The sequence below is a fragment of the Lampris incognitus genome, chromosome 11 (assembly GCF_029633865.1).
Source record: "Lampris incognitus isolate fLamInc1 chromosome 11, fLamInc1.hap2, whole genome shotgun sequence".
Taxonomy (NCBI): Eukaryota; Metazoa; Chordata; class Actinopteri; order Lampriformes; family Lampridae; genus Lampris; species Lampris incognitus.
The window spans coordinates 2,995,589-3,016,007 of NC_079221.1; the positions used below are offsets into that span (position 1 = coordinate 2,995,589).

Genomic DNA, 20,419 nt, shown 5'->3' on the forward strand with positions numbered 1-20,419 from the left:
TCCCCGCGACCCTGAGAGCAGGATAAGTGGTTTGGATAATGGATGGATGGATGGGTGGGTGGATGTATTCAGCCAGTTACCCCACTCTCCCGAGCCGTCCCGGTCTCTGCTCCACCCCCTCTGCTGATCCGGGGAGGGCTGCAGACTACCACATGCCTCCTCCCATACGTGTGGAGATGCCAGCCGCTTCTTTTCACCAGGAGTCACACCAGGGGGACGTAGCGCGTAGGAGGATCACAGTATTTCCCCCAGTTCTCCCTCTCCCCGAACAGACACCCCGACCGACCAGAGGAGGCGCTAGTTCCTTATCTGATGAGAGGGTCTAAGGACAGGATGTTGTGTTGCTGTTAAGCCCACTGAGGCGAATTTGTGATATTGGGCTATACAAATAAAGTTGACTTGACTTGACTAGTGCAGCGACCAGGACACATACCCACATCCAGCTTCCCACCCACAGACAAGGCCAATAGTGTCTGTAGGGACGCCTGACAAAGCCGGAGGTAACACGGGGATTCAAACCTGTGTTGGTAGGTAACGGAATAGACCGCTACGGCCCAGGGTATGCAGATACCGAGTTTGCATATGTAAAATGTCAGTCAAGGGGTTTTTTGTCTGGTAGGACTTTCCCTGGAAGGATATCCTCCATCACAGTCAGATGAGGAAGAGTAAGGAGCGGTGAGACTGAAGATGAAGCACAGTTGTGGCTACACCCAGAGAAGTGGACTGAGTTCATCTGGACTCCGAGTTCAGAGGGGAGAAGTGTCGTGGCTCATCTGAGTGACTTCCTTCTCTTCACTTAGATGAGCGACGACACTTCCCCTCTGAACTTGGTGTCCCGATGAAGTGAGTCAGCTTTTCTGGGATTTCCACACCTGGATTATCGGGCATCCACCCAGACACGTCGTGGCTAACAAGCAGGCGTAGCCGGCCAGGCTCGTAGAAGACCTTTGTCAACAAATACTACAAGCTCGACAAAAACAACGCAGGTTAAAGCGCGGGTTTCTTTCTCAGCGGGGATGATGCTGACACGAAGGCACCGGGCAAATCTGCTTCACCTGGACCGAGTCTCTCGGACTCTGAGAGGCCAAACACCAGCACGATGACCAGTACGGCTGTCAGCAAGACGAGCAAGCGGCACGATCTCCTGGTTTGGAGCTTTGATGTGGCAAAGCAATTAAAAGCCAAACATATTCATGGATTATGATAATGATATTTACTTTATGTTTCACAGCTTATTTTGTCTCCATGTCTGAGACACATACATAACATAGATACATAACACATCTACGTCAGGATCATCTACGTCGGGATCATCTACGTCGGGATCATCTATGTCGGGATCATCTATGTCGGGATCACCTACGTTGGGATCACGTACGTCAGGATCATGTACGTCAGGATCATGTACGTCAGGATCATCTACGTCAGGATCATCTACGTCGGGATCATCTACGTCGGGATCATCTACGTCGGGATCATCTACGTCAGGATCACCTACGTCAGGATCATGTACGTCAGGATCATCTATGTCGGGATCATCTATGTCGGGATCATCTATGTCGGGATCATCTACGTCGGGATCATCTACGTCGGGATCATCTACGTCGGGATCATCTACGTCGGGATCATCTATGTCGGGATCATCTACGTCGGGATCATGTACGTCGGGATCATCTACGTCAGGATCATGTACGTCAGGATCATCTACGTCGGGATCATCTACGTCAGGATCATCTACGTCGGGATCATGTACGTCAGGATCACCTACGTCGGGATCATGTACGTCAGGATCATCTATGTCGGGATCATCTATGTCGGGATCATCTATGTCGGGATCATCTATGTCGGGATCATCTACGTCAGGATCATCTATGTCAGGATCATCTACGTCGGGATCATCTATGTCAGGATCATCTACGTCGGGATCATGTACGTCGGGATCATCTATGTCGGGATCATCTATGTCGGGATCATCTATGTCGGGATCATCTATGTCGGGATCATCTATGTCGGGATCATCTACATCAGGATCATGTACGTCAGGATCATGTACGTCAGGATCATGTACGTCGGGATCATCTACGTCGGGATCATGTACGTCGGGATCATCTACGTCGGGATCATCTACGTCGGGATCATCTACGTCGGGATCATCTACGTCGGGATCATCTATGTCAGGATCAGCAACACTTCATTTGTCGTTTCCCTTCATGTACACAAGTACATGAAGGGAAACGACATGCCATTTCCCCCAGCCCACAGCAGTGCAACACAAAGACAACACACATCCACAAACTACAAGAACACACATACCCACACTAACACACATACCCACACTAACACACATATCCACACTAACACACATACCCAAACTAACACACATACCCACACTAACACATATACCCACACTAACACACATATCCAAACTAACACACATACCCAAACTAACACACATACCCACACTAAACAAAACAAACAAAAAATCACTATTCAAGGGAAGGAACGCCAGCCAGGATGACTGTTGGAACCGCCGGTCTGCATGGGCTAGCAGTTAGCTTAGCCTGCCCCGCTTCCGCGTCCTGTCAGACCACCCTTGGCGTTTCCTCCTCGGGCGCAGCTCTGGATATATCCATCCATCCATTATCCAAACGACTTATCCTGCTCCCAGGGTTGTGGGGATGCTGGAGCCTATCCCAGCAGTCGTTGCAAGCAGGGAGACACCCTGGACAGGCCGCCAAGCCATCACAGCCCCCCCCCCACACACACAACCATTCACATTCACCCCTAAGGACAATGTAGTACGGCCGAGTCACCTGACCTACATGTCTTCGGACTGTGGGAGGAAACCGGAGCCCCCGGAGGAAACCCACGCAGACATGAGGAGAACATGCAAACTCCACACTGAGGACGACCCCCAAGGTTGGACTACCCCGGGGCTCAAATCCAGGACCTTCTTGCTGTGAGGTGACCGGGCTAACCACTGCACCTCATATATATATATATATATATATATATATATATATATATACACACACACACTCACTGGCCACTTTATTAGGTACAGCTTGCTAGTACCGGGTTGGACCCCCTTTTGCCTTCAGAACTGCCTTAATCCTTCGTGGCATAGATTCAACAAGGTACTGGAAACATTCCTCAGAGAGTTTGGTCCATATTGACATGATAGCCCCACGCAGTTGCTGCAGATTTGTCGGCTGCACATCCATGATGCGAATCTCCCAGTCCACCACATCCCAAAGGTGCTCTATTGGATTGAGATCTGGTGACTGTGGAGGCCATTTGAGTACAGTGAACTCATTGTCATGTTCAAGAAACCAGTCTGAGATGATTTGAGCTTTATGACATGGCGCGTTATCCTGCTGGAAGTAGCCATCAGAAGATGGGAACACTGTGGTCATAAAGGGATGGACATGGTCAGCAACAATACTCAGGTAGGCTGTGGCGTTGACACGATGCTCAACTGGTACTAAGGGGCCCAAAGTGTGCCAAGAAAATATCCCCCACACCATTACACCACCACCACCAGCCTGAACCGTTGATACAAGGCAGGATGGATCCATGCTTTCATGTTGTTGACGCCAAATTCTGACCCTACCATCCGAATGTCGCAGCAGAAATCGAGACTCATCAGACCAGGCAACGTTTTTCCAATCTTCTATTGTCCAATTTTGGTGAGCCTGTGCGAATTGTAGCCTCAGTTTCCTGTTCTTAGCTGACAGGAGTGGCACCCGGTGTGGTCTTCTGCTGCTGGAGCCCATCTGCCTCAAGGTTCGACGTGTTGTGCGTTCAGAGATGCTCTTCTGCATACCTCGGTTGTAATGAGTGGTTATTTGAGTTACTGTTGCCTTTCTATCAGCTCGAACCAGTCTGGCCATTCTCCTCTGACCTCTGGCATCAACAAGGCATTTTCGCCCACAGAACTGCCGCTCACTGGATATTTTCTCTTTTTCGGGCCATTCTCTGTAAACCCTAGAGATGGTTGTGCGTGAAAATCCCAGTAGATCAGCAGTTTCTGAAATACTCAGACCAGCCCGTCTGGCACCAACAACCATGCCACGTTCAAAGTCACTTAAATCACCTTTCTTCCCCATTCTGATGCTCGGTTTGAACTGCAGCAGATCGTCTTGACCATGTCTACATGCCTAAATGCATTGAGTTGCTGCCATGTGATTGGCTGATTGGAAAATTGCGTTAACGAGCAGTTGGACAGGTGTGCCTAATAAAGTGGCCGGTGAGTGTATGTGTGTGTATGTGTGTGTGTGTGTGTGTGTATACATTTATATGTCCTGCCATGTGGCAACAATCTCTTCATTAATGTTCACAAAGTAACCTGACACTAATGAATGCTGAATATCTACGGAGAAAACACCATTGGAAAAAAAACACGACTTAATACGTTAATTAGTTTAGCTGCAGTGCCATTGGAATCCCGACATGATAAGTTTTCCCTCTAATTAGTATTAGGCTTAACTAAATTGGTTCTGACAGTACATTGAAGTGTTGCTGATGAATACTGCCCAGAAAGGTAAGGGGAAGAAACTTTGCAAGAATCCCTTCTCTCCTACCAAAAGCCTTGCTCATAGGGGTTGTTTCATGTGGGGTAAATTATTGCAACGTGCTCTTCTGCTTCCTCCAGATGCTGCAGCGCTGCTGCTCGGCGCTTGACGAACTAGAAAGTGTGACTACGTTACACAGAGCCGCCCTTCACTGGCTTCCTAGCCATAAAGGATGTGACTTTAGAGCGCTGTAGCTAACTCAGGCTCCCCCAGCCTTATCTACCAGACCTTATGAAGCCTTATGTATATTATCTGGCACCCAAGGCACAAGCCTTCTCCCTGTTTGCAGAGCTGAAAGAACCCAGCAGTCTGCAGAGTACTTCTTTACAAGGCCCTTTTTCCTTGGACTAGTCTTCCTGCTGACATCAGAGAGGCTGAGTCCACTGTTACCTTCAAATCTAAGCTAAAACCCTACTTGTTATCTATATCGTATAGCAGTAACATCTGAGTTGGTTTGCCTCCTTGACGCCTAAGTCTCAATTCTAGTTTGCATTAAAATATCCATCCATCCATCCATCCATCCATCCATCCATCCATCCATCCATCCATCCATCCATCCATTATCCAAACCACTTACCCTGCTCTCAGGGTCACGGGGATGCTGGAACCTATCCCAGTTTACTTGCTGGTTGTCCATCGTATTCAATGATAACCATCTTCTCCTATCTGTGAGTCCTTTGGTGGCTGAATAGTCTGATCCTGGATGCACAGTTGTGGTTGCAGACTGGACATGTAAAAGTGGTGCTGGGGGGGTAGCTTTGCGAGCATGCATCTTCGCACACTTTGCTACACGGTGTTGTGTGCGCTGGTTTTCCATATACTTCATTCCCTCTGAGACGCGAGAGCACCAGGTGGTGCGGCAGGAGGCAAGTTCCTCCAAAGAAGAGGGGTTGATCTGGCATCTTTTCAGTGTGGTCTTCATCCGGTCTTTGAACCGCTTCTTCTGACCACCAGCAGTGTGTTGGCCAAGGTGTAGTTGGCTGTAGAGGACTTTGCATGGAAGTTGTTGGCTGAGCATGCGAATGACATGCCCAAGCCACCTGAGTTGATGGTGGTTTAGGGTAGACTCCACGCTGCAGCTGCCTGCCCGCTCCAACACCTCTGTGTGTGGCACTCTGTCCTCCCAAGTAATGGAAGGCCTCCAGGCTCCTGAGATGGTGGCAGGCAGACACCCTGGACAGGCCGCCAGGCCATCACAGGGCACACACACACACACACACACACACACACACATACCTAGGGACAACTTAGTATGGCCGATCCACCTGACCTACATGTCTTTGGACTGTGGAAGGCAGCCGGAGGAAACCCACACAGACACGGGGAGAACAAGCAAAACTCCACACAGAGGACGACCCGGGACAACCCCAAGGTTGGACTACCCCGGGGCTTGAACCCAGGACCTTTTTGCTGCGAGGCGACCGTGCTAACCATTGCACCACCGTGCCGCCTGCATTAGAATGTAGGTCCTACAAATGGGAACTACAAAGCTAAGCAGGTGGCGATGGCACATGGGAAGGTGCTGTTCAGTGGCGAGGTTCAAGTAGGCTGCTTTGTGTGCTCCTGCATGCTGTGCTGTCCAAGTGGGTGTCGACTTTTCATTTTTGCATGGTTTGGTCATCACTTAGTACATTTATTAAGTGTTTTACATCTAAACCTGTTACTGTATTGTCTACCTTGTCCGCTCTGCACATATTGCATGCTTTTTTTCATCTTCCCTAGCAAGAGTCGAAGACAGAAGATGTCGTCTATTGTTGTTTACTGTATTTACTCATTTCTCACAGTGTAAAAATAAAATACAGCCCTGTGAGAGTGTAACTGTGAATGAGGGCTATATAAAATAAACCCGACTTGAAAAGAATGAGCTGCTGCAATAGAACACATGATATGGTACTACGTTATCGGTATGGTATGGTACAAATCATTATGTATATGTCCTTGTTCTACACGGAAGATCTCCATACATGAAAACATGATCGGGGATTCGACAATGGCCATATTTCTGTCACTTCAGGTCACCAGAGACAGCTTTCAGACACGTTTTTCTTCTGCACGACAAGAAGATTTAAAGAATTTACACTCCAGAAGCTTTGGGTTTTTCATATTATGTGTGACTAACAAACATTACTGCACCACCAGTCAAGCCCCACCTTACAATAAGAGAGGGATGCATTTCATATGATACCGTGAGAGATAATAATAATAATACATTTTATTTACATAGCACTTTTCTTATGGGCTGTATAAACAAATCGTGTGTGTGTGTGTGTGTATGTGTGTGTGTGTGTACATACACACAGGGTGTTGTGATGCGTCTAGTGCAGCAGTGTGTAGTTGGAGGGAAGGTGCATGTGTTCTTCCAACCCGCTTGTGTCCTTCCTGCCCTTAGCTTGCTGCCGCTGGCTAGCCTCTGTGGCCAATAGGGCAGCATGCTAGCGTGTAAGCCTTCCCTTGCCAGTACATAGCCTCTCCTTCACCAAGACTCCTGCCAGGCCTCCCCGTGGCCACACATGGTAACTGGGGTCTTGCGGCCCCAGGCTAACTGGGCAGGGGATCTCGGAGCAGCAGTGGGCCCCAGAGATATGGTGTGCAGGCCCACCCTGGTGGACACGCCCTGGCACCTATCAACCACTGCCCCGCTGCCTTGTGGGTGAGTCTGGGAAGACATAAGGCTAAGGGAGCTCACCCCAACAGAAAAGCAAGCTGTGGCGGCACGCTTCGAGGCGGTTTCCGAAAAACTGGATTTCCAGCAGCTCCCTGCAGTTGTGTGGAGGTGCCGGTCGTCTAGGGATCCCCCTTGCCATCGGAACCATCTCCTCTACAATCAAGTCATGTGGCGTTGGGAGAAGCGCCCCACCCCCATGCCAGTTTAAAACCATCTCTGCTGCACAGGTATCTTCTGCTATCTGAGTCCTCAAAGGACCCACAAATAGAAGAAGATGGTCATCATCGGGCACCATGGACAACCAGCAAGCAAGCGTGTGTGTGTGTGTGTGTGTGTGTGTGTGTGTGTGTGTGTGTGTGTGTGTGTGTGTGTGTGTGTGTGTGTGTGTGTTTTCCTGCACTGGAAACAAATTCATTTGGATTGTTAGCTTGTTCAAACTAGTGCACGAGCACTAGGAATGTTTGAAAGGTACACACAACTGCATTATAGTCACACCTGCCTTCCTGCATGTTCTGTGAAGAAAGGTGAGTCAGTGATGTGCCGTCAGGGTAGGCAGCGCCTCACCAAAGCTAAAAGGAAATGTTGAAATTACACGAATGTTGTATTTATCGATAATTTCTAATTCATAATTTTATGAATCTTTTTATTTTCAAATTTTCATTATTCACAATTTGTCTCAGGATTACACATAGTCCAGTAAGACTAGTCCGAACAGCTGTTTTAAAAGTATTAGTATGCTCCTTTTGCCACAGCTTGCGCCTAAAAACTACCATTCCATCCATCCATCATCCAAGCCGCTTATCCTGCTCTCAGGGTCACGGGGATGCTGGAGCCTATCCCAGCAGTCATTGGGCGGCAGGAGGGGAGACACCCTGGACAGGCCACCAGGCCATCACAGGGCCTTATATACATTTTTCAGGAAGTCACAATAATGCGATTTCAGTATATATCTCTCTCTATATATATACATATCTATATATCTATATATATACTGCTCAAAAAAATAAAGGGAACACCTAAAAACAAAATATAGACCTCGATGAATGAAATATTTCAGCTGAAAATCTTTATTTATTAGACAGAGGAATGTGTTTAGAGCAAAATAACCTAAGAATGATCAATGGAAATCAAAATCATTAGCCCATTAAGGTCTGGATTCAGAATCATACTCAAAATCAAAGTGGAAAATGAGAACATAGGCTGATCCAACTTCTGTGGAAATTCCTCAAGACGATTCAAAATGAGGCTCAGTAGTGTGTGTGGCCTCCACGTGCCTGTATGCACTCCCTACAACGTCTGGGCATGCTCCTGATGAGACGACGGATGGTCTCCTGAGGGATCTCCTCCCAGACCTGGATCAGGGCATCGGTCAACTCCTGGACAGTCTGTGGTGCGACATGGCGTTGGCGGATGGTAGTAGACATGATGTCCCAGAGGTGCTCGATTGGATTCAGGTCTGGGGAACGTGCAGGCCAGTCCATAGCATCAATGCCCTCGACATACAGGAACTGCTGACACACTCTGGCCACATGAGGACGAGCATTGTCCTGCATGAGCAGGAACCCAGGGCCCACTGCACCAGCATATGGTCTGACAATGGGTCTGAGGATCTCATCCCGGTACCTAATGGCAGTCATGGTACCTCTGGCTAGCATGTAGAGGTCTGTGCGGCCCTCCAAGGATATGCCTCCCCAGACCATCACTGACCCACCGCCAAACCGGTCATGCTGGAGGATGTTGCAGGCAGCAGAACGTTCTCCACAGCGTCTCCAGACTCTCTCACGTCTGTCACATGTGTTCAGTGTGAACCTGCTCTCATCTGTGAAGAGCACAGGGCGCCAATGGCGAATCTGCCAACCAAGATGTTCTCTGGCAAAGGTCAATCGGGCTGCACGGTGTTGGGCTGTGAGCACAGGCCCCAATTGTGGACCGTCGGGCCCTCATACCATCCTCATGCATTCTGTTACTCACTGTTTGAGCAGAAACCTGCACATTAGTGGCCTGTTGAAGGTCGTTTTGTAGGGCTCCGGCAGCGCTCCTCCTGTTCCTCCTTGCACAAAGGACCAGATAGCGGTCCTGCTGCGGGGTTGTTGTCCTCCTGCGGCCCCCTCCACGTCTCCTGGTGTACTGGCCTGTCTCCTGGTACCTCCTCCATGCTCTGGACACTGTGCTGGGAGACACATCAAGTCTTCTTGCCACAGCACGCATTGATGTGCCATCCTGGATGAGCTGCACTACCTGAGCAACTTCTGTAGGTTGCAGATACCGCCTCATGCCACCTCTAGTGGTGAGGGCACTAGCAAAATGAAAAACTAACCAAAGATCGGCCAGAAAAGATGAGGACAGGCAAATGGTCTGTGGCCACCACCTGCAAATCCATTCCTGTTATAGGGGTTGTCTTGCAAATTGTCTAATTTCCACCTGGTGGAAATTAGACAATTTACCAAAAGGTGAAATTGATTCACAAATCAGTGTTGCTTCCTAACTGGACAGGTTGATATCTCAAAAGTGTGATTGACTTGGAGCTACATTGCATTGCTTATGTGTTCCCTTTATTTTTTTGAGCAGTGTAGATATATATATATATAACTTTTTTGACATAAATTGTTAAAATGGCGTCTTCTTCGGCAGTCCAAAATGATGATGACTGTGATGCAGTTTAAGCTCGGGAAGCATGCCTGTGGGCCATCAGGCCGCATTAGAGCGACAATACCGTCCACATTTGCCACAGACGAATGTTGTTTGAGTTGGTCTGTTACAAGCTCTCCTCACAAGTGCTTTTCCCATCGAGCTCTCCTCACATCACGCGTTGCACAGGAGTTAAGACAGTCGGTGTCGTGTCCCTGCCGAACAGTCTCTCTGGACCTCAGAACCCATTCCTAAGCCGTACACCGTAGTGCAACGGGCTCAGTAGATAAAGAGGTTGCCCCGCAGTGACAGCTTACTTGTCGAGTGATGCCATCCACTGACCAACAGAGTGGTTCCTCTGCATGCCGTCTGATGTTTGTGCCATTGGTCCATTGGGCTCATGATCCTATTGGGCTCTTCTGCCGCAAACACCATTGAGCGCCCTGCTGCCAGGACCTTCTTGGATTTGAATTCAGAGTTACCTTCCCCTAGCCTTTGCCTAAAGAGGCAAATGGTCAAAATGGTGTATGGCATGATAAAATAAGCTAAAATGAAACATCTGTTATTTCAGTGTAGCTTTAAAAAGCACACCATGACACTGACCTGTCCATGTGGAGCCCTCATAGCAATATGAGTGTAGTCAATTGCACCGATTACATTTGGGAAACCAGACATTGCTGCAAATTGCCTTTTAATGTTGGCCTGTTCTTCCACAGTGTAAGGAAACCTGATGTATCGACTACTCGTGTTAATGATGCCATCAAAGACGGCAGGCGTTATTGCACTCAGGGATGGCTGTGATATCCCAGCATGGCTATTTCTTACTTGAAAATATTTTCAACGTTGTCTTATGATGAAAAAAAGCTGCGATCACTAATGGGAAACCAACACCTGACCTGTGGGATCTTACCCAGTGGAAGGGTACAATCCATCCATCCATCCATTATCCGAACTGCTTATCCTGCTCTCAGGGTCGCGGGGATGCTGGAGCCTATCCCAGCAGTCACTGGGGGGAAGGCGGGGAGACACCCTGGACAGGCCGCCAGACCATCACAGGGCTAATTAGGGTGTGTAGGGTCTAGATGTGATCTGTAGTGCGGTGATTTGGTAGAAAGCCAGTCTGACTCTTGCTCAAGACACTGTGTTCAGTAAGGAAGGCCTGTATTCAGGTGTTAAGAATACAACAGAAGACCCTCCCCAGATTACTGCTCACACAGATGCCTCGGTAGTTATTGGGGTCAAATTTATCTCCATGCTCATATATTAAGGATATAAGCCCCCTATTCCAGGTGTCAGGAAAGCAGCCAGCCTGTAGAAGCAGGTTGAACAGTTTAAGCATGGCCTTCTGCAGCTCAAGACAACTGTGTTTGAGCATTTCAGTCCTGATGCTGTCAGTGAATAAGCTTTTTCTACTTATCAGTGCACTGACACCAAGCTCTCTCTCTCTCTCTCTCTCTCTCTCTCTCTCTCTCTCTCTCTCTCTCTCTCTCTCTCTCCCCCCCCCCCCACCGTGTTCTGATAAAAAGGCATTTGTTGTGTTGGATAAGTCTACAGTGGGTGAACACATCGTAAGCCAGATGTGTCCATTGATTAGGCTTGATTGTGCATTAGCGCCACATCTGACTGACTTTGCAGTAGGCATATTTGTTGATTTATAGCTTAACTAATGTAGACTCTATTCTATCTATCCATGCGTAATATGAGCATGGGCTGCTGCGTTAATTGAATGAAGACATATGCCACAGGGCAAGGTAGCCAGGTTATTAAGAGCGATGGTTCTGGCTGGCTCCCTCAGGGCACCACAAGGGGTCCTATAACTCATCAATTGGGATGGGGATGGTGGGACGGGGATGGGGCTCAAATGTTAAGAGGGTCATTCTGAAATTTTGGATCCACAGGACCACTGTCTGCCCAGGCAAAGTTTTCACCACACGTGACTGATGTGAGCACAGTCTGTGAAACAACAGGTGCAGGAATCCAGACGATGTTCATCTAAGGTCAAAAGAGAATTTGAAATTCATCTTCATAGTGCTGTTCCAGTGTGATCACAGCCACAGCAGTTTGCAGATTTGATTTTGTGTTTCCCTTTTGTTTAGGTGCAGATGAAAAGGGATTTGTGAGAGAACAAAGAAAGTAAAATTCCTATTATCTTCTGTCTACAGTAATGTGTCACTGCAATCTCATTTTCTTTGGATTTAACAGGAAATGGGCCACCATTCTTTTTCATGGCAGTACAATAGAGACTGCAGAAATGTCAGAAGGACAAAAGAATGGTAGACTTTTCTATCTGCACACTCCAGTCTGCCCAAAGCCTCTGTTAATATAACTCCAAAGTCATCATGAAGCCTTCTGTTAGGGGGCACGGCACGGCAAGGGCTGTAATATGTTTCCTTACCAGGTCATTTAGCAGCAGACTAACGGGTGAGAGTCCAGATTATACTTCAGATCAAGTAGAAAAAAATTGGCCAAACTAGTTTTTCACCGAGTGCTCTAACTAATCATGATGTTATGGTGGGATCCGATATACGAATGGCAAAGAGAAGAAGAAGAAAAATTAAAGCTACTTTATTCTGTCATTGTATTCTTACAATGAATTGTTCTCTGCATGTAACCCATCCTATTGTATAGCAGCAGTGGGCAGCTGCAGCGCCCGGGGACCAACTCCAGTTCCTCTTTCCGTTGCCTTGTTCAGGGGCACAGGCAGGAGTATCAACCCTAACATGCATGTCTTTTTGATGGTGGGAGGAAACTGGAGCACCCGGAGGAAACCCACGCAGACACGGGCAGAACATGTAAACTCCATGCGGAAAGGACCTGGGACAGCTTGGGGTTCAAACCCAGCCCAAAAGAGAAAGGAATAACTAACTACATAAGTAACTGCACCGCTTCATTTGATTTGTCTGATCATCGTATTTACTGACATTATTGACTCGTATTGTTCACGAAATGTTCTAAGGCACCGAATTTGATCTCCAACATGAGGTGAAAAACAAACCGTGCCGATTTGTTTATAGTTTCACAGCCAGAAATAAAGTGGTTCCAAGCATCCTTTTTTCAGGTGCAGCCCTCTGTGGGAGACAACTGATATAGTAAAATAGCAATTAATTCTTCAGTTACAGGGTTTGTTTAAAGCACGGGGGCGCTACTCCACGTGCAGTTCTATGGTTCTCCACTACCTGGAGATTTTGTGTCTTTCCATTGTCAAGATGCATTGATCATCTGCAGAGCCACGATGTCCCCCGGTCCATAACACCAGTCTATCGATGAATGCAGCTAGCACTACTGCTACCCATAGGAACAGCAGGATTTATTATGGAGGTTTACTCCTCTACAGCCGCCGTGTTCTGCTCTGTTGTCTCCTGACAACGTTAACAGGATTACCGCCAGAAGAGTGTGGCTCTTCACTACGCAAGGACAGTCATTCATTATGGAGAGGCTACATTTTGCACTTCATGTGATGCTGGGGTGTATGGAGACCAGTCTAGGACACCACGACAGGCCATCTAGGAAAGGTACTACTCCTGTACTTAACCCCTAACCCCTTTGGGGCGTCCTAACGGACGACCTAGTGAGGTGAGGTAATTCTACAGAGGACTGGCAGCTAAAGCACTTTGTGTGGCCCACACACAGCCTCACCTACTGACAGCTCTGCCATGTTCGTAAGGCCGCCGCAAATTCACAGTACTGCAAACAGCAGTCTGCACAAGTACCACTGAAACGCGAGCGGTGACGGGGATCTGAGAACCCCGCCGGGGAGGCGGTGCCTACACTTCCAGACTGAGAACTTGAGAACACTGTGGAGAACACAAGAATAAGTTAATCCTCAGAAGTTACTGCTAATACTGCAAAAGTACATGAAACCTAAAAGATAAGCCATCGCCATAATGAAGGCCCACTTATGTTGTGAAAATGCCTTTTTCTCTCTCACCACTCTCGTCCTGCTGGCCCACTCGCTCCCCGCCTACCCGGGTGCGTTGCTTCAATAATCCCGTCCCCAATGCTTTATTTACTCCTGTGGAACAAACAATAGCCCATCAAAGATGTCTGTCAGTGTGAGACATCTGTGGAACGCAGAATGAAAGCCGATAATGAGGACGTGAAGTTTCAGGGTTACCATGGCAATTTCTTCAGAAGAATAATCACTAAAACCAAAAAACAATGCAAACTGAACGCATGCTTTATTCATGGCTGTTTTACTGGAATAATTATTTCCACTCTGCAAAACAGGCAACTGCCCAGTTTGGACACCTCTCTTCTTCAGATTAAGTGGAATGAAAGGAAAGATGTCGCACATATGAAAACTACTCAGTTGTCAGTGGTCAGTGTCAGTATTCTCATCATCCATTTGACCATCTTTCAGCATCTAAATGTACCCAGCCATCACCAAATAGTGTCTGGTGAATTAATGGTGTATATCTGTAACCTAACATCAGAAGTAACTGCTCCACTTTGACAACAGCTGTGTGATCATTAACATCGTCTGTGTCCAACTGGACAGACTCAGATAGCCACGACCATCTGTGTATGCTCAAACTGTTGTCCGTGGAGGGATTCTGTGAGCAAAGGCTCAAGTCCTGGTCTGGGAAGAGACTTTTGCCATGTCCCACTGCACATCCATTAAAAGGAGAGGTCAGTGGGTTAGCAGAAAATGATCCCGTCACTGTTGAGGACAGAACCAGACCGAGCCAGTTCCAAAGTAAGCTTCAGCTTCACAAATATGCTCTGATCTGACTTCAGGTTAGTCCATAAAGACATATATATTATGGAGGGTGACTAATTGCACAGACTCAGTAGAAAGTATCAATTTTTGGGGCGTCCGGGTCGCGTGGCAGTCTATTCTGTTGCCTACCAACACAGGGATCGCCGGTTCGACTCCCCGTGTTACCTCTGGCTTGGTCAGGCGTCCCTACAGACACAATTGGCCGTGTCTGCGGGTGGGAAGCCGGGTGTGGGTATGTGTCCTGGTCGCTGCACTAGCGATTCCTCTGGTTGGTTGGTTGGGGCGCCTGTTCGGGGGGGAGGGAATAGCGTGATCCTCCCACGCGCTACGCCCCCCTGGTGAAACTCCTCACTGTCAGGTGAAAAGAAGCGGCTGGTGACTCCACATGTATGGGAGGAGGCATGTGGTAGTCTGCAGCCCTCCCTGGATCAGCAGAGGAGGTGGAGCAGAGACCGGGACGGCTTGGAAGAATGAGGTAATTGGCCGGGTACAATTGGGGAGAAAAAGGGGAAAGTCCACAAAAAAAAAAGAAGAGAAGTATCTAGTTTTTTTGTTTTGTTTTTTTGGATCTACTATGCAGCACCACTGGTGCATCTATAACACATCTTTGCACCATTATAAAATTAACACAGGTCAAACCAACAATCCAATGGGGAAAACTAACGCAAAGGTTAAGAGTTAAACTAGATTCACTACATAGCTGATGAAAATGACAGTTTGACAAGCCACTGCATACAACTCATGAGTAATGGGTGATGATGTTGACAATGAATCCTCCATCAAATTAAAATTTCATTTAGGGGGGGCAATCTGCCCGCCAGGGTACACAATATGACAAAGAAATAAAATAAGAGAGCAGGAAGAGAGTTGATCTCACAAGGGGTGGATGAATCACAGTTAATTCAGGAGAGCTGCTGGAGACACAAGCAGCAGCTGCAGAAATAAAGCATTAGCAGGAGCAGATGGAATGGAGGGAGAATCCATCTTGCCTTCCTGATGTGTCGCTGTGCTGGAATGATAAACACCGTGGACGGAAAGATTGGATAAACAAAGTTTGGGCCCCTGGGCGTGCACACACACACACACACACACACACACACACACACACACACACACACACACACACACACACACACACACACACACACACAAACCTACTCAGGTATCCACAACGCATACATATTTTCTGTGAATACTGACACAACGTGCACATCTGTAAAAGGTTTTTGTCATTTGGTTGAAAATGACTTGTTTTTCACTTCTGGTTTACTTCTCCAAACAATGCCAAGTCATCATACAGGATGAGCACCTCAGTGTCGACTCGGTGGCATTGTGCATTTCTGTACAGCAGAGATGAGAAGAGGTGAATGGGATGCCTGACAAGATAAGCTAACTACAACTCTACTGTTTATTTTCAAAACCCACTGAACGGACGTGACCTGCCACTGACCGCCTTCCACATTCTGTATCGCATGTACAGTTAAATATTCACAAATTACCAAACTTGTCCATGTTAAGCTACAAGTCAGAGGCCAAAATGTCCCCATAGAAAGGAATTCCCCGAATGACCAAACTAGTGGTCATGGGCAGAGGTCACTGGGCAGAGGTCATGGGCAGTGGTTGTGTACCTCTACGAGCCTGTACAAGAGACTAAATCTGGAGGCTTGTTCAGGAATCAGGAACACTTTGTCATTTCACTTCATGCACTTACGTACATGAAATGAAACGACATGTCGTTTCCCCCAGCTCGCAGCAGTACAACACAGAAACACATATCCAAAAACTACAAGAACTACAAGAACACACATATCCAAACTAATAAAAAAAAAATCTCTGTCCAACAGAACGAACACCAGCCAGGATGACTGTCAGAACCGCCGGTCTGCATGGGCTAGCAGTTAGCTTAGCCTGCCCGGCTTCCGCATCCTGTCAGACCGCCCTTGTGTTTCGTCTTCGGGCGCAGCTCCATGCAGGGTCGTGGTCCTTGGGCCCACCAGACGCAGCACACCAAGCTCCCCCAGCCGATCCAACGCCAGCTCTCCCAGCCGGACACCCTTGACACACCTCCCCACACTCCACACGACGACACTAAAAACAGTCAACACCAGGCGAGGCCGCCGCCAGACCAGGATGAGAAAGTTAAAGAACTCTTGAACACCAAACCTAAAGCTCACATGTGCAGTTCTTTGAACTCGCCTTGTGAAATATGGCCACACAACAGTGCTTGTGACCCCCACTGGCCCCAGGTCGGCAGGCCAGAATATCAGTTTAGCTAATCAGCTTTCAACACCTTGAGGTGCTTCCATTCCCTCATAACTAGCATCAGCTGGCAACAGAACGTAGGCCTATTGCAGAGATTGATTTTGAATTAGGTGACAAGTGAAGATAATTTTGACTTGTACTGCACGAATAACAGGTTTTTTTCATGGAACTTGTGTGAACCCAAACACACAACACGAGGAGACAGCTACATCATGTTAGCATGACAAGGCTGTCATTATTAGCTTGTTTACATTGACAGCTAATCCCAAGTGGCAGCTAAAGCGTGAGATGCTGGCAGGCCGACATCATATGCAGCCTGGTCAGCAGATATGCTTGGACAGGCACACAGAGGCTACCGTCTGTCTGGTCCTGCACCCCCTCTTTCAGAGCAAATAACACCTCGCTGCCATCCCTCGTGGACTTCTGAGGAAACGATAAGGGAACTAAGCACCCTGGAAACCACTTCAGCATTTTCCAGTTCCAGCAGGAGACATGAATATGCATGTCATATAAAAAAAGAAGATGAGGCAGACAAGTAGACAAATCAAAACTGCACACTGGCTTAGCTGCAGAAAAGGGAATAAGTGTAATAAGTTATAGATCCACCTAGAACTGTGGACATATTTAGGCTTTATGCTGCATAGTTCTTCTGGCATAGCAAAATACTTCTCTGAGCTGTGATCCCCTAATGATATGCAGGCATACCCCGAGGACAGCATTCCAAGCTACTCCTCATATTCTTAGATGTTGACAGAAAACAGCCTCTGACAGATCTCGCCAACCTTGTCCCTGAGCCGTGAGCAGACATCCTGCTGGTGTTGGCGGTTCCTGTGGAGTTCCAGCTCCTCCTGGTGGGTATGCCTGGCCTCCTCCAGAGTGACCAGGGCTCTGGCCAAAAGCTCCTCTCGGTCCCGCTGCCAGTTCTGGGCCAACGCAAACAGCTGGGCTTTGGTGAAGTGTTGCAGGTCCCAGATATACTCATGATCCGTCTGAAAAAGCAGAGAGGACACAGTCAGTCAGCATGTGTCACGACACAGAATCATTATTTAGCTTCACGTCCTCAGTATCTTCAACATCATAATCGTGCTTGTCATCAGCGGCAGTATCACCTACTACAACAAATAGCAGGATGAAGATGAAGAGGATCACTTTTTCAGACAGACCCCAAAATCTAAAGCTGCCAGTGTGTTTTAGGTCTACACAGCATTGTGCCAAACGCAAACTCCATAAATCCCAATGACCAAAGTTCACAGAGAGACTGCCAGTGTATCAGTGGCTCAGGATGTGTTACTGGGTAGAAACGGACCTTCTCTCCTGCCTGCAAGATGTCCTGAAGGAAAATGATTCCATTGTGTGTGAGGGCTGCCTGTAGTGATTCATCATTGTGTCAGCACGCACACAAAGGCAGCATCACTTGGCTGCTTCATTGGAACGGAGGGAATGATATTCATCTACGGGCTAATAGTAGCTAACTGGCGACGGGAAGGCATTAGACGGCTGACTGGTTTTATTGGAAATGAGTGAGCTGACAGATCTGCCAAAGGAACAGAAGTGCCAGAGGCAGTCATGCAGGTCCTGTTTATTAATGCGCAACTTTACAAGTTAAGGAGATCCATCTTTCGTTTCGTCGCGCTCTCTTTCACCCTCTCCTTCACTGCTACTTTCTTTCAGTTCTGGGAAAAAGAAAAAAAAGAAGTTTGGGAGCACAGACCGAAAACTGCATGTGTGCATCGTGTGTCTGGATGTGGATGCGTGAGTGCCCACACGTGTCACGTGTCTCTGCGCACAGGCGTGTATGCATGTATGTACCATGCCTGTCACGCGACTCATTACACATGCATGTGTGAGCATCCACCTCGCTCCTCAGAGAGAGCACCTTTAAAACGGCAGAACACTAGAAGTTCAGCTGCTGCTCTCACGTGCCCCCTGAAGAGAGCGGTTTCCACCAGAACTGAGCCACACGAAGGCAGGAGAATAAAGATGGCCCCCTGGCGCCAGCCAGAACCGGTCCAGAAGCCATGAATTATTTCCAGCTCTGCCAGGGAACTATAATGAGTCCACTTCCATCAAATGCTTATGGCAGCCACATGGACCCCTACATCACTGCCTGATGAGCATCAGTGCCGTAACAGACGAGTGTGGATGTTTTCCAGCAGGGGGCGTGCTCCACTCTTTTACAATACGTAACCACACGATCATTATGATGACGGTGATCGTCTGCAGTTGAGTCACTCGTTCCTTCGCCCTAAAAGACAGTTTGTCATTATGGCAATTCACAAAACACAATCTTGGAACATGCAGGGGTTTTTTTTACATTTATTGGCAAAATTCTTCATACACAAGCAGAAATGTTCTACTCCCAACTAGAACCTCTCTGAAGTTCTACTAGATTAGTAGAAGACAACAAGAATACAACACTGCTAAACTACTACGACAACATCTTTAAATAATCCGCTGACATTCTGTGACTTAATGTTTCTTTATTCTTATATTTCCAATTTTAATGCAATTGGGTTTTTTTAAATTTCATTATTTTCTATTCAGTTTATGTATTTTTCATTTTGAAGAACATTGTTGTATTTGAAATGGGGAGTGTGTTTTGTTCACTGTCAGTTTCTGTTTTCTGTTTGAAGTTGTGTGTACATTGCTGTTATGTTGATTCCTGTATGTGTATTTTTTGCAATTAAAGAAAAAAAATATGTAACACCCGTCCCACGTAGCTATATAGTTTTCTCCATGCACATTACATATACAAAAAAGGTTGACTGTGAATCGGTGACTATAATACAGCCATCAGAGAGGCTGAACTCACCCAAACACAATCCCAGCTCTTCACTGGCAGGATCAGCTCTGCCCGCCCTTTCAGACTAATGTTACCGCTCTCAAAAAGAAGGAAAAGTGTAAATTAAAGGTTTTGTGTGAAGATCACATTTAACAACATTTCTATTTTGCACTTCATCACTTAAAGCGCTCAGGTTCACACCGGGCCCACGCCGGTACATGCATATGAAGCGTTTAGCTGAGCATGATAAATATAGCAGGCCCGGCTGTGTGACACGACTGCATGAGGAACGATCCGACGCGTGTCTTTGGAGAGGCGAGGAATTTTAGAGGACAAATTAAGGTCAGGCATCTTCAGCAAGCAGCCAAACTCAAAAGATCCGTCTCCCTCTAATAATAATGGTTTCTTGAAACAGCTCATGGCAGGGTCAGAGAGTGACATCGAAACTGCAATTATTTCACAAAAGTAGCAATTACATGATTAACGATGTCAGACCTCTCTGAGAGGACTCTCTAAAACTGTTCGTGTGGCCTCTGAAACGTCTGAGCTGGATCCATTAAACATCTGTCTAATCAGCAAGGCAGCCTTCCTGAGCACTTCAACACACGTCTTCTTTGTACCCACTGGGTCACGAGGAGCACGACGTTCACAGCACCTGTCAGTGTTGGCAACTGAGAAGGACACAGGGGCGTTTTTTCTAACCCCCCCCCTTTTCTCTCCAATTGACCTTTCGCCAAGTCCCGCCCCAGAACGGTGCTTGTCCAACCCTCCCTTAGCAACGGTCCGTC

General features: G+C 47.5%; 1 protein-coding gene across 1 annotated transcript in view; it reads right to left on the bottom strand.

Moving 5' to 3' along the window:
* The window catches only part of LOC130121207 (coiled-coil domain-containing protein 148-like), a 55,522-nt gene that overhangs the window by 7,532 nt on the left and 27,571 nt on the right, over nucleotides 1–20,419 (bottom strand). Inside the window, exon 9 of the mRNA XM_056290086.1 lies at nucleotides 17,632–17,838. Within this exon, the coding sequence (XP_056146061.1) occupies nucleotides 17,632–17,838 (207 nt within the window). The remainder of the gene's footprint in view (nucleotides 1–17,631; nucleotides 17,839–20,419) is intronic.